Here is a 12,173-nt window from a genome sequence, read left to right as displayed (position 1 = left end):
CCATTCTACAGGTGAGGAAACTGATGTGCAGAGGTAACAACAGGGCTCGTCAAGGTTACCAGCTAGCAAGGCCCAAAGGAGGAATTTGAGCTCAGGTTTATCTGGTCCCAAAGCCTGTTCTTTCTCCTCTGCTTGACGATACTGCCTACAGCTGCTCACGGAGTAGCTGGGGCACACTCATTTCTCTAGTCCAAAGATAAAAGAAAGTCAAGCACTTATGGCCGTTGTCTTCTAAACCCATAGCTCTCAAACTTGAGTAAGTATCAGACCACCTGGAGTGCACACACAGCTGAGGCTTGGACCTGGAGATTCAGGGTCAGCCGGGCACATGGGGCCTGAGACTGTATCGCTCTCAGGTCCCCAGGCTGATACTGCCCATGGTTGGAGTATCATGGCCCTTTAGCTATGCAGGGACCCGAGTGATAAGTGGTTAGCAAGAATAGTAACCACACAGAAAACACAGGGAATGTTCTCTGTCCCAAAGTACACTGAGGGTGGCCAGCATTTTGTGGCTTTGCCAATACCTAACCCAGAATGCAGACAGACACACTTGCCCTTTTGCTCTCAGCCAGGCTTGCTATGTGACATTCATACTTGAGTGCGCTGGGGCCTGTTTTCTAATATTTTCAAGACTCCTCCCAACTCTCTTTCATAGCCTGTGGTGAATCACTTCTAACACTCTGGTGGTGGCCTTGGCATCCTATGTGCGCAAAGGAAGGCCTGACTGCAGAGAGCTAACTTTGGGTCCCAGCCCTTCCAGGGGTCTGCCTTTGACTTTCACCAGGTCTTGAAAACAGGCATGCCCAAGTTCAAGTCTCCCTTATGCTGCTTTCCTGCTGTGTGACTTTGGGTACAACTCTTAACCTCTCTTACCTTACTTGTTCATGGAAAAGGGGATTAGAATACTAAGCTTACAGGGTTGCTATAAGGATCAACTGAGATAATGTAGGAAGAAGTTTTAAGGGGTGTAGAAATACAATAGAAGTACTGAAGCTAACTGCAATAGCTGCATCTACCCTGCTTCTGCCACATATGATTTACTGTGCTAGGAGCTCTGTGACTATTTAATTTAGGTTTTATTCCTCAAAACTATCTTATAAAGTCAGTATTATTGCTGCTCTTTTGTAGGCCAGCAAAGCAAGGCTCACAGAAGTAACTTCTAAGATCAATGCCGTGAGCACGTGGCACGGCTGAACAGGAACCTGGGTTTATCTGACCCAGAGCTCAGGCCCTCTCTGCTTCACCCCTCTGCCTCACTCTGCACAGCCTTGGGACTACTGCCCCCGGCCAGCCTCAAAGACCAAAAACAAGGAGGGGCTGTAAGCACCATCTCAAAGTCCCATATCATTAACATCTCTAGGGGACAGTGAGAGCCAGTGGGCCACGGCAACAGCATCTGCAGCTAGGCCACTGTAGGGAACCCCGGTTCAGTAAGTCATGAAGCACTGTTGGGCCCAGCAGGCTGGGCAGGAGGCTGTTTTCCTGGTGTGCAGGGCCTAAGGCCTCCCATAGTGCCTGGGAGGACCTGCAGGGGTGTGGAAGCTCTGCAGAGTGGTGGCTTCATCTATAGCTTCAGGCAGGTAGCTCTGCTGATGGGAGGCCTAGTGGCCCAGTGGGAGGCAGATAGGCCCTAAGGACAGACAGATCTGGGTTCAGGTCCCATGCCCACTGTTAACTGGTCCTTGGCAGGTGAGCCAATCTGAGCATCCATAGAAGGGGATTAATGTTCACTTATAGAATCAAAGTATAATTTGGATATCACTTCTCTGCTGTCACCCTCCAAAGGCTTCACAAGCCTTTTAGAATCAAACTGTATTTCTTACCAAGGCTCACAAGATCTTATGAGACCGCCCCCCCCCCCAGTACTTCTCAAAGCTTACTTTCTGTGCTACAGATTCACTAGCTTCCTTGTTATTTCTTAAATAAGCAAAACCTTTGCTTTCATTTGCTTCCCCCAAATACCTCTATGGATCAAAACCCTCCCCCAAATATCTGCATGGAATATAACCTCCCTTCTCAACTATGACCTTCTCATTCTAATAGCTCCCACTGCTCCCTTCCCAGTCATGCCCTGGCCTTTTTACTGATGGCTCCTTCTAGGACTTGACACTAAGTGTCTCTAGGGAAAAATGAAGCAGTGTAAGGGGCCAGGGCATGACTAGGAAGAGATGAATGTGCATGTACATATGTGTTTACACAGGTACATATATGTGTCCCTGCTTACTGTGTTGTTTCTTAATGCAATTGAAGTTCCACGAGGCAGGAGTTTTATCTGTCTTGCTCTCTGCTATAGTGAACAAGGCAGAGTCTAGAAGAATGTCTGGTATGCAGTAGTAGACCCTCAGTAAATACATACTGAATCCTGCCCAATGCAGGGTGTGCGAAAGGAAGCATGCCTGGCATACAGCAGGCACGTAGTTGGTGCTCAACTGAAGCTAGCAACAGGTGGTATTGTGTTATTACCTCCTCCATCCCTTGCATTTCAGGAGGGAATTTTCTGCTCTCTCTACATTTTGAGCAGGTCCCGAGGGTGCCTGTCTAGAGGGCCTGGGGAAGACCTCTTGTTGCCTTCCTGTGACCTGAGGCTGGCTGCAGGGGACACTCCCTAGAAGCTCTGGGACTTACTGGGCTAGGATTGTGTTGTCAGAGTCAAATCTAGGCTTTAAAAGCATCAGAAATAAACAAAGAAATATGTTCAAACAAAAAAGATGAAGGCTAAAGGGAAAAAGGTTAACCATGGAAATTTTCAAGTGACTGCATCAAGAGTAATTTTTATTTTTATTTTTAAAATTAAAAAGGAAAGCAGCTATTTCTAAGAAGGGAGAGGACAGATAACTATCTCTTAAAAGTACAGATCTACTCGGACAATGAAAGAGGCAATGCAACAGAATAAAAGCCTTCTAGAGCACTGGGTGCCAGGTCCCCTGAAAGAGCATCTACCCTCACACTAACTTGGATACTAATCACTTAGGTCACTCGGGAATCTGGGGGGATGTGAGCACTTGCTGAAAATACTGGCTATTCAGAAGGCTGTTGCAGCCTTGGAAAATCTTATTTTGTACTTTTAAAATTTACTTTTTGGTCAAATTATTTGTCATCATTTGACTGCTTTGGAAACTGAGGCCCTCAAGCCCACCGCAAATAAGGGGTGGAGCCAAAACTACCACCCAGGTGTCATGACTTCCACTTCAAGGTTCCCCCTTGAATTTCCCATCTGCCCTCTCCCCAACACTCTGGGAATCCAGTTCTTCTGAGAAACAGAAGCTATAAGCATTTCTTGATGGGGACCCTAAGCCGTGGAGCCCACTTTGGGTTGCAGCCTTGTGTGTTCTTCTGCTTACTGCTGCTGGGAGCTCCGGTGTGGAGACCTCATTCATTTGATCCTCAAATTGATGGGTGTGGGTATTATTATCTCATTTTACTAACACAGAAACTGAGGCCCAGACAGGGTAAGTGACTGCTTAGGGTCATACAGCAAGGAAAAGGCAGAGATGGGACTCATACCAGATCTCGCTGACCTCCCTGCCCAGAGCTGCCTCTCAGGAAGGAGGTACTTGGCCAGGGCTCCCCTCTCAGCCTGCAGCGTGGGGGAGGGGGTTTGTTTGGCGTAGTCCCTGAGCTACCTGCAGCAGCAGATTCCAGGCCCTGTTGTCCGACTCATGGCAAGCTGAGCTTTGCAGGGGCAGAACAAATGGCTTTGGGAAGGAAGTGGCCAGGAAGCTGCAAAGGCCAGGAGTTGTTCAGGAGTGCTATGTTCAAAGCTCACATCCTCGCAGCGAGCCTGCTGCCTGGACCACATTTCTGCCCACAAAGCCCTGGGACAGTCATTGCTGCATCTTATTCCCACAACCACTGAGAGGGGAAGGACAGGCAGGGACCAAACCCCACCTTCTGCAGCAGAGCCCCCAATGTGTGCAGAGGGTCAGTGACTCAGCCACGATCACACACAAACACAGTTATGGAGCAGGCATTTGAATAAGTAAAGGAAAACGGGTACCAGGTTTTCCAGGCTACAGTGATCCTTCTAGCAGGCCAACCCTGTAATGCCACTCTCTGGTACAAAAAATGTTGCTAGCTTCTCACCCCACCTTGCACCATGCTCAGCCTCCATGCCCACAGGGCTGAGCGCAGCATCCTCTTCCATAACTCAAGACCTCGCCTGCTGATCTTACTCCCAGCCTCCGGAGACTCCCTGTGCTCCCACTTCACCCAGCTGTTTGCCATCTCTCCAAAAGGCCAAGTTCTTTCCTGGCCCTGTGCCCATGGCCAGCTGTCCCTGTGCCCATGGCCAGCTGTCCCTGCAAACTCCTCTTAATAGATTCCTGTTTGTAACGATCAGGAAGATGGCACTGGACAGTGGTCAGTTGTACAGGCTCTGAAGCCCATCAAAGGAATGGAACATAGCCCTGCCACATAACTGTGGGACCCTGGGCAAGTTACTTAACTTTTCTATGTTTGAGATCCTTCATCTCTAAAATGGGGATGATAATAAGATTACCCATGTGTGCGGAAGAGTTAAGATAGTAGTCCTGACTATTGTGCTTTGAAAGGCCTGCTTAGAAGGCTGGCCCTTTGCTGCAGTCTAGGAGCTGAGGTTTCGGGAGCGTTCCCATCAGTAACTGATGAGAGTGGCCAACTCACTGTGCCTAAACTCTTTGTTAAACACTATGGTTTATGCTGGCTGTCTGCTTCTGGGAGTCTGGTTCTTGGGTACGTGCTAGGTATGGGGTACCTATGTGAGCAGCTACCAGTAAAAACCCTGGACATGGAGGCTCTAATGAGCTTCCCTGATTGGCAACATTTCACACGTCTTGTTACAACTTGTTGCTGGGGGGAATTAAGTACGTCTTGTGTGACTCCACTGAGAGAAGATTCTAGAACCTTGTGCCTGATTTTGCTCAGACTTTACTCCGTGAATATTTTCCCCTTGCTGATTTTGCTTTGTATCCTTGCACCATAATATGAGCTTTGAGTATGGTGATGGCATGCAGCAACCTGGGAGCCCTGCTGGCAAATTGTCAAACCTGGGGCTGGGTCTTGAGGACCTCCAACACACTACCTTATGGAAAGGTTGTAAGGGTTAAACAGCTAATAAGCGAGGTACTGAGAACAGTACCTGACTATTCCCAGTAAGGGCTTTTTGAGTATTCATTATGATTTAATGTTTCCAAGTGGAAGAAGCACACCCACGTCTGCTCAGAGTGCTCCCTCTGTCACAGCATTATTCATAGTGCCTGTCTTCATTCATTTATGGGTCTGCTCTGTTTCCCTCAAAGGACCATGCACTTCTCACGTGGAAGTGGCTATGTCTGAATAACCCAAGATAGAGAAGATTGTCCTTTTCAACTCTCTGCAATGCTCAGGGGTTGGCCTGGCCCAGAAGGCACTGTGTACTATTTCTGGGAACCACATCAGGCTGTGCTGGACTGTCAGGGTGGCCCTCATCCCTGAGGATAGGGAAGGCTGTTCCTCAAATTGTGTGTGACCACAAAATGGGCCCCAGGCCCCCAAACCAGGCCTGCGATCAGATGAGCTGGAGCCAAGATCTGGCAGCCTTCTGCTCTGGCTTTCCCTCAACCGATAGGAGCCTGATGGTTATTAATCAGACAGTCCCTGTGAAATCAATTAGGCTTCTGATGCTGCAGAGTGCAAAAGAAGTAGATCAGGGTTTGGGGGAACCTTAAACATATGGCTCCCGACAGAATGGATCACAGATGCACTTGTGGAACTTAAGGTGCCACATTACCCCAGGTCTAGGGAAAACTAGTAGGCCCAGGTTGCTTGCTGGGGGACTCAGTCAACCCTGGAGATTGACAGAGGTACAGCGGGTGCGGAGCAGGAGCAGGTTTACCAAAGCCCTCTCTCTCCTTTATCCTTCTCCGGTCTTTCTCTTTTTTGCCAGTATGAAGCCTAAATCCCTCCTGGTCATTCTACCAGCTGTTATAGTATTTGCTTAGCTATTTATTTTAGACTCTTAACATCGACTCAGTCAGACAATTCAGGAACGGTCTGTGACGGTTTCTCTGGTATCAAGAGGCTCTCATCCTAATGGAGCTTAGCAAAAGCTGTTCAGGACAACTATCTCAAATAGGCCCTACTCTCTTGGGCTTCTAGGCCTTCACTCAGACTGAATCTCTCTCGGGCCCTCCCTTCATCCCCTCCGCTACCTGGGGGGGCTCCTGCTTGCTCATCACCTCTCAGTCACACTGTATGAAGCGTATCCCCAATCAAGGCTCAGTTAGGTAAGTTCCCACTCATCACTTATTCTCTCTTCTTGTGTGTTAATAATACGTATCAAGCAGCCACCATGTTGTGGCAAGCTCTGGGTTGAGTGCTGGGATCCCAAGGCAATTAAAACTTAGCACGTTCCCTGTGCCTACGTCTACACAGCACTTATCCTTCTGTAAGGGAGACTGTTCTCTTGAATGTCTTCCCTGTTAGGCACACAGCGGCATTCAGTGAATATTTACTGAATAACATGGACTACGTGATAAGTAGTTGGGCACTGACTGTATGCTGAGACATTTTCAGGCACGATCTTAATGTAATGACTATAACAGCCATACGAGGTAATATGGTGGATTAAAGAGAGCCACAAATTCTTTGACATGCCTCCCAGTGAGAAGAGGGGTCTGTTTCCCTTCTCCTTGAAGCTGCCGGGCTCATGATATTTTTGACCAACAGAGTATGGCAGAAGCAACACCATGCCATTTCCTGTGAAGGCTTTAACAGGTGGCATGAAGCTCTGAGCCACTGAGTAGGAAGTAAAATACCCTCCTGGGAAGACCATGTGGAGAGGTCCTGAGGCTACGTTAGACAGGGATACTGCTGAGACCAGCTTTCCTGACACTCCCCCCACCCAAAAGTGCCAGGCATGTGAGTGAGGCTATACTGCATCTTTGAGACCCACCTAGTTGCCCGCTGATTACCACCTACTGACTGCTGTCAACACCACGTGGAGTGGCTGAGTCCTTCCTGAACTCTCGACTCACAGTGTGACATGTAATCAACTGGATGTTTTTTAAGTCCCTACATTTAGCAGGGCTTTGTTTTGTATGCAGCAATAGATAATCAGAACAGGAAGTTACTATTATTTTCTCTACTTTAGAGATGAAATTTAAGGTCTAGGTTCCTAGCTAGTGAGCATTAGGGTAGGAGTGTGAGCCTATGGTCTGTCTGACCCTAAAACCTGGGCTTTAAACAATTTGCTGTGGTGAAGGGACCATCACTTAGACCTGTAGAATGTCAGGGCCAAATTACTTTTCTAAAGTCAAGAAAGGTAGAACCTACTATTTCCTCTGAGTAATTTTTCTCTTCACAGGGTTGATAAAGGAAGCAGATGTATAAGAAAAAATGGGCAGTAGCTTTTATGGTATGGCTTCTAAATGTCAGGCACTGTGCTGTGTATTTTTTATATATCTCATTTATTTCCTTCCTATCTCTCTGAGAGGCATGAATTCTTGCCCAAATTTACAGACAAAGGGAATCAAGGATTGGGGATGTTAAGGAACTTGCTCAGCGAGTGTTAAAGCCAAGGTAGGAACGAAGGTCCATCTGACTTTTGAAGCTCATATCCTTTTCACCGAATCAGCTTGTGATTCCATCTGCCAGACTTGACATTGATCCTTCTTAAACTTCACCTTGTTAGTTTTGTGCCATCAACCAGGTAAGATCCAGAATTCTGATTGTGTTATCCCTTGTATTAAGCACCTCTACCAGTTTTAGGCTGTTCTCACATGAAAAGAACTGTGGGGTCACGGAGGAAGGTTTCTTCAAACATTTCAGCTGGAGCTTTAAGAATAAGTAGCGCTTAGCTAGACCAAGACGTGAGAAGGTGGGCAACCCCAACTCTAGCATAGCTGCACAAGAGTAAGTGCAAAGGCATGGGGGGCATGAAAAGGCTTGGCATTTGGGAAAATGCTGATAAATACACACATGCACAGACATATACTGAACATTAAATATGTGCTCTGTAATAATACATGTCATGTATAGTTATGTTCTGTGTATGAAATGTAAATGGTGTGAGTATGCACCCACATGTTAACAATGCTTGTTATCGTTTGGCGATGGATATAGGTGATTTTCTTTTCTTCTTGCTTATTTCACTTTCTAAAGGTTCTACGGTGAACATTTTTCTTACTTGAGCAGTGAAGTATAAGGAAAAAGAAAAGATTCCATGTAGTTTTCACAGTGCATATAGGAGGACAGGGGGTCAGAAAGGCAGGTGAGCACTGGCAGATGAAGCAGGAGAGGTGAGCTGAGACCATCTTTGCATCTCAAACAAATCATTAGGAGAACCTCCCTGCTGCTTGTCCTCTATCTTCCTCCCTCTTGAAAAACCTGGGGACTCAAATTAGGCACTGCTAATTTGATCCTAAGTGAGAGAAATGCACATCTGAGCAAAGGGAGTGGCAACTGTGGTCTGTGCAGAGAATCAGAACCTTCTATTAGCTGCTGGCTTCTTTTAGCCGTGTTTAGTCATTCGGTAAGCACATTGGGAGTAATGGAGATCTGATTAAGCCACCCTGGGTGGGATGACATATGATTATCTGGCTGTTACTGACGAGAGTGAAGGAAGCATGAAGGGAAACGTCACATGTGATTTTAAAGGATGCCCACAGAAACAATGTCAATTAAGAGACTGGGGGCTTCCTCTCTAAGAAATCCGCTTTTGGAAAAATGATTCCACTGGAATAAAATGGTACAAAAGGATGTTGCTTTTCTCTTATGGGACTCCTCGGGGTCAATACGACAGTATGATAGCTGAGCACTTGAGAGTCATATGGCTATACTTTCCATGAACAGATTAATTTTATATCTTTAAGTCTCATATGCCTTTGTTTTCTTTACAAATAAGGAACAGGAGTTTGGAAAAATAAAATCTATGTTTCCCACCACTTTAAGAAATAGGGTAGGCTGAGTGTGGTGGCTCGTGCCTATAATCCTAACATGCTGGGAGGCTGAGGTGGGAGGATTGCTTGAGCTCAAGAGTTCAGCCTGAGCAAGAGTGAGACCCCTTCTCTACTAAAAAAAATTTAGTGGGGGATGATGGCATGCTCCTACAGTCCCAGCTACTTAGGAGGCTGAGGCAGGAAGGCAGGAGGACTGTTTGGGCCTAGGAGTTTAGGTTTCAGTGAGCTATGATGTTGCCACTGCCCTACAGCTGGGGTGACAGAGCGAGACTGAGAGGAAAGGGAAAAGGTAAGAAATGGTGTAGGAGATTAAGAGCTTGGGATACTTCATCTCTATTTTAGAGAAAGTAGGGAAAAGCTATGGCCTCAAAGTCAACAGCGCTTATCTCAGAGTGGTAGGATTATGGGTAAACTTAATTTTCATTTTTATATCTTTCTACACTTTCTCCAGTGGGCTTGTTTGGTTTTATAGTCACTTAAAAACATTCCATTGTGGAAAAACAGTGGCTAAGCAGAACAGCTACAGAAGCCAGGCTAAGTCCCTGAGCTGAAGGACGCCTTCTCCGATGAGGCTGGAGGGAGGGAGGGAGGAGACAGAGAGATCCACGCCGGTAGAGACCTGAGTTGTGGTGTAGGGAAGCACCCTTGGACTGGGAGTCAGGCCACGGGCTCCAAATCTTAGCTGTGCACCAACTGCCCATGTGCTCCTCAGCTGGTGATGGACCCACTCGGATACTGGGCTTCCAAAATTCCCCAATGTGGGGATCATCCTAATAATACCCGCTCCCCAAAGGTGGGAGGATTACTTAACATCACACACAGGAAAGTTCTTCTAACCAAGCTGATGTTTAAATGGTGGGGATTATTAGGGCTTGGGTGTAAGAGTGACAGAACAGCAGCAAAGGAGCAGAGAAGGGGGGAAAATCGGGGAGACTGGCGTCTACTGAACACCAGCCCAAGCCAAATGCTAGGCAGGGGTAAGGATCTCACACATGGAAAGACCAAAGAGAGCACCCGAGTCAAACACGCAGAGAGCAGGCTCTCGGCCACACACCTGCGCCAGCCCCTGGCACATGGGCTCTCCTCTACTTTAACCACAGGCCTGGCCCGTGCGCACCATCGCCACGGTGTAGACAAGGGAAGTGAGGCGCAGAGGGTTCAGCGTCTTGGCCAACGTCATACCTTTAGTGAGCAGCCTGCTGGCACTGGCCCGGGCCTGGTCTGCTGGGCTCTGAAGGCCAGGTTCTGTTCGCCCCCATCCCGGCCCTGTTCTCAGGCCAGCGGAGAGTCTCAGCCCCGGGCTGTGCGCCCGCCCCCGGCAGGTCGGGCCCGCCCACCCCGCTGCGCCCCGCCCACCCCGCTGCGCCCCGCCCACTCCCGCACCTGGTCTCCAGCGGGATGTTGCTGTTGAGCAGCCAGTTGTCCTGAGCGTGGGCAGGCTCAGGGGCGCCTCCGGTGGGGGCCTCTCCGGAGAGCGAGTGGTCGGTGGGCGCCGGGCTGGGGTTGCTCCTGGGAGTGAAGTTGCCCCGGTTGAGGGAGTTGATGGAGGCAGCGTGGTGCTGGCTGGGGGTGTGGGCGTGAGACAGCGGCGGCGGGGGCGTCCGCAGCCGCGGGTGGTTCTGCAGGCCTCCGGGGTGATCTAGGGCACAAACACGCGCGGTCAGCGAGCTGGCCACTGCCCCGCGGTGGACGAGCAGCCGCGAGGGTGCCCACGACAGCGGGGGCAGGCACTGGCAAATAGCGATGTATTCAATACGTATTTAGACCACAGATATTTATTGAGCAACTCCTACTCTAGGTGCTGGGGATACATCAACGAACAGACAAAAATTCCTCCTCCCCCCCCAAAGCTTGACGTCTAATAGGGGAGAGAAACATACATTAAAAACTACCTGTCGGTGTTGGCAGCTGCTCAGAGTTTCACGTTTTTAGGACCATGATTTTTAAAGTGGGTCTGGGACAACATTATCTGAGAATTTGTTAGAGATGAAAATGCTGGGGCTCTGCCCCAGACTTACTGAATTGAGAACCCTGGGGTGGGGCTCAATAAATCTGATTTCACAAACCCTTCAGGTAACTTAGATGTATGCCAAAATTACAGAATCACTGATTATATAGTGGTACATAATAAATGAAGCAAGATACCAAAAAAAAAAAAAAAAGTAAAACATATAGTTTACTGAAATGGTGATAAAAACCAGGAGGAGGACTGTGGCCTGTGCATGAAATTATAGACAGGGTGGACTTAGGGCAAAGATGACTTTTGAGTAAGGTGAGTGATGCTGTTGTCTGGATGGTTAAAATCCACCACTAACATTTATTAAGCACATGGTATGTGCCAGAGCCCTCTGCATGTGTTAATTCAACTAATCTTCACAACCTACCACAGAGCAGGGACTGTTTTTATCCCCATTTTACAGATGAAGAGATTGAGATAAATATTTTTACTCCCTTCAATTACTTGAAGTAACAGGTATTATTATTGTTAATTTAAAGATGAAAACTTAAAGCAGGTAAGTGCCCAAGGGTATGTGGCTAAGTGGATATAATTTATAAAGAAATAAAGTAAATGCAATTTTTGGTGCTGCCACAAGTGAGGCAAGTCCTGGGGGTAAATCTTCACTGTCCACTGAAGCTATGTTCACAGAAATCCCCGTCTTTTGAAGCTGATGATGGGGTGAAGAAGTCAGGAAATTAGGTTCTGGTCTAGATTCTGCCACTCATTAACCACATGATCATGGACAAGCCACTTAACCTTTTTGAGTCTCAGTTTTCTCATCTGTAAAATGGGAAAAATAGTTTATTTTGGGGACTGCTGAGCTATAGTGTAATCAAATGAGGCAACCAGTGGGAAAGAAAGATTTCTGAAGTTCATGGCTTACAAAATATTCTGTTGCATTTGCTTCTCATGAGAATTCTGTATTTTACAGAGGAGCCTGAGAGTCAGAACAGGATTCAGACCAAGGCAGATGTGAAATTCCAAAGGCTGTGCTCTTCCTTGGATCAGGAGACAGCTTTTTGGAAACCATCAAGCATTAAGCAAGTGTGAAGCACAGTCAGTATTATGGATAGTTTTAGTAATAGGCATCACTCTCAGCTTGTCAGGTAACCCAATCTTTTTTGCCAAAGAATTATAAAACAAATCTCGTGAGGGATTAAAGAAGGGGAGTTAGGGGTAGAATGGAGAAAGAAACCCATCTGACTAGATCACTTCCTTAATTTAAGCTGTCACCTTCAGCTTCAAGCCCACACTGGGCC

General features: G+C 47.5%; 1 protein-coding gene across 1 annotated transcript in view; it reads right to left on the bottom strand.

Moving 5' to 3' along the window:
- TENM4 (teneurin transmembrane protein 4) overlaps window positions 1-12,173 on the bottom strand; it is a 398,484-nt gene that overhangs the window by 220,208 nt on the left and 166,103 nt on the right. Inside the window, exon 3 of the mRNA XM_023510159.1 lies at window positions 10,299-10,554. Coding sequence (XP_023365927.1) covers window positions 10,299-10,554 — 256 coding nt within the window. The remainder of the gene's footprint in view (window positions 1-10,298; window positions 10,555-12,173) is intronic.

This window comes from Otolemur garnettii, unplaced genomic scaffold (genome assembly GCF_000181295.1).
Source record: "Otolemur garnettii isolate 467f Iridium unplaced genomic scaffold, OtoGar3 scaffold00001, whole genome shotgun sequence".
Taxonomy (NCBI): Eukaryota; Metazoa; Chordata; class Mammalia; order Primates; family Galagidae; genus Otolemur; species Otolemur garnettii.
The sequence above is the reverse complement of the archived record's forward strand: the minus strand, read 5'-3'. Positions and strand labels throughout refer to the sequence as shown.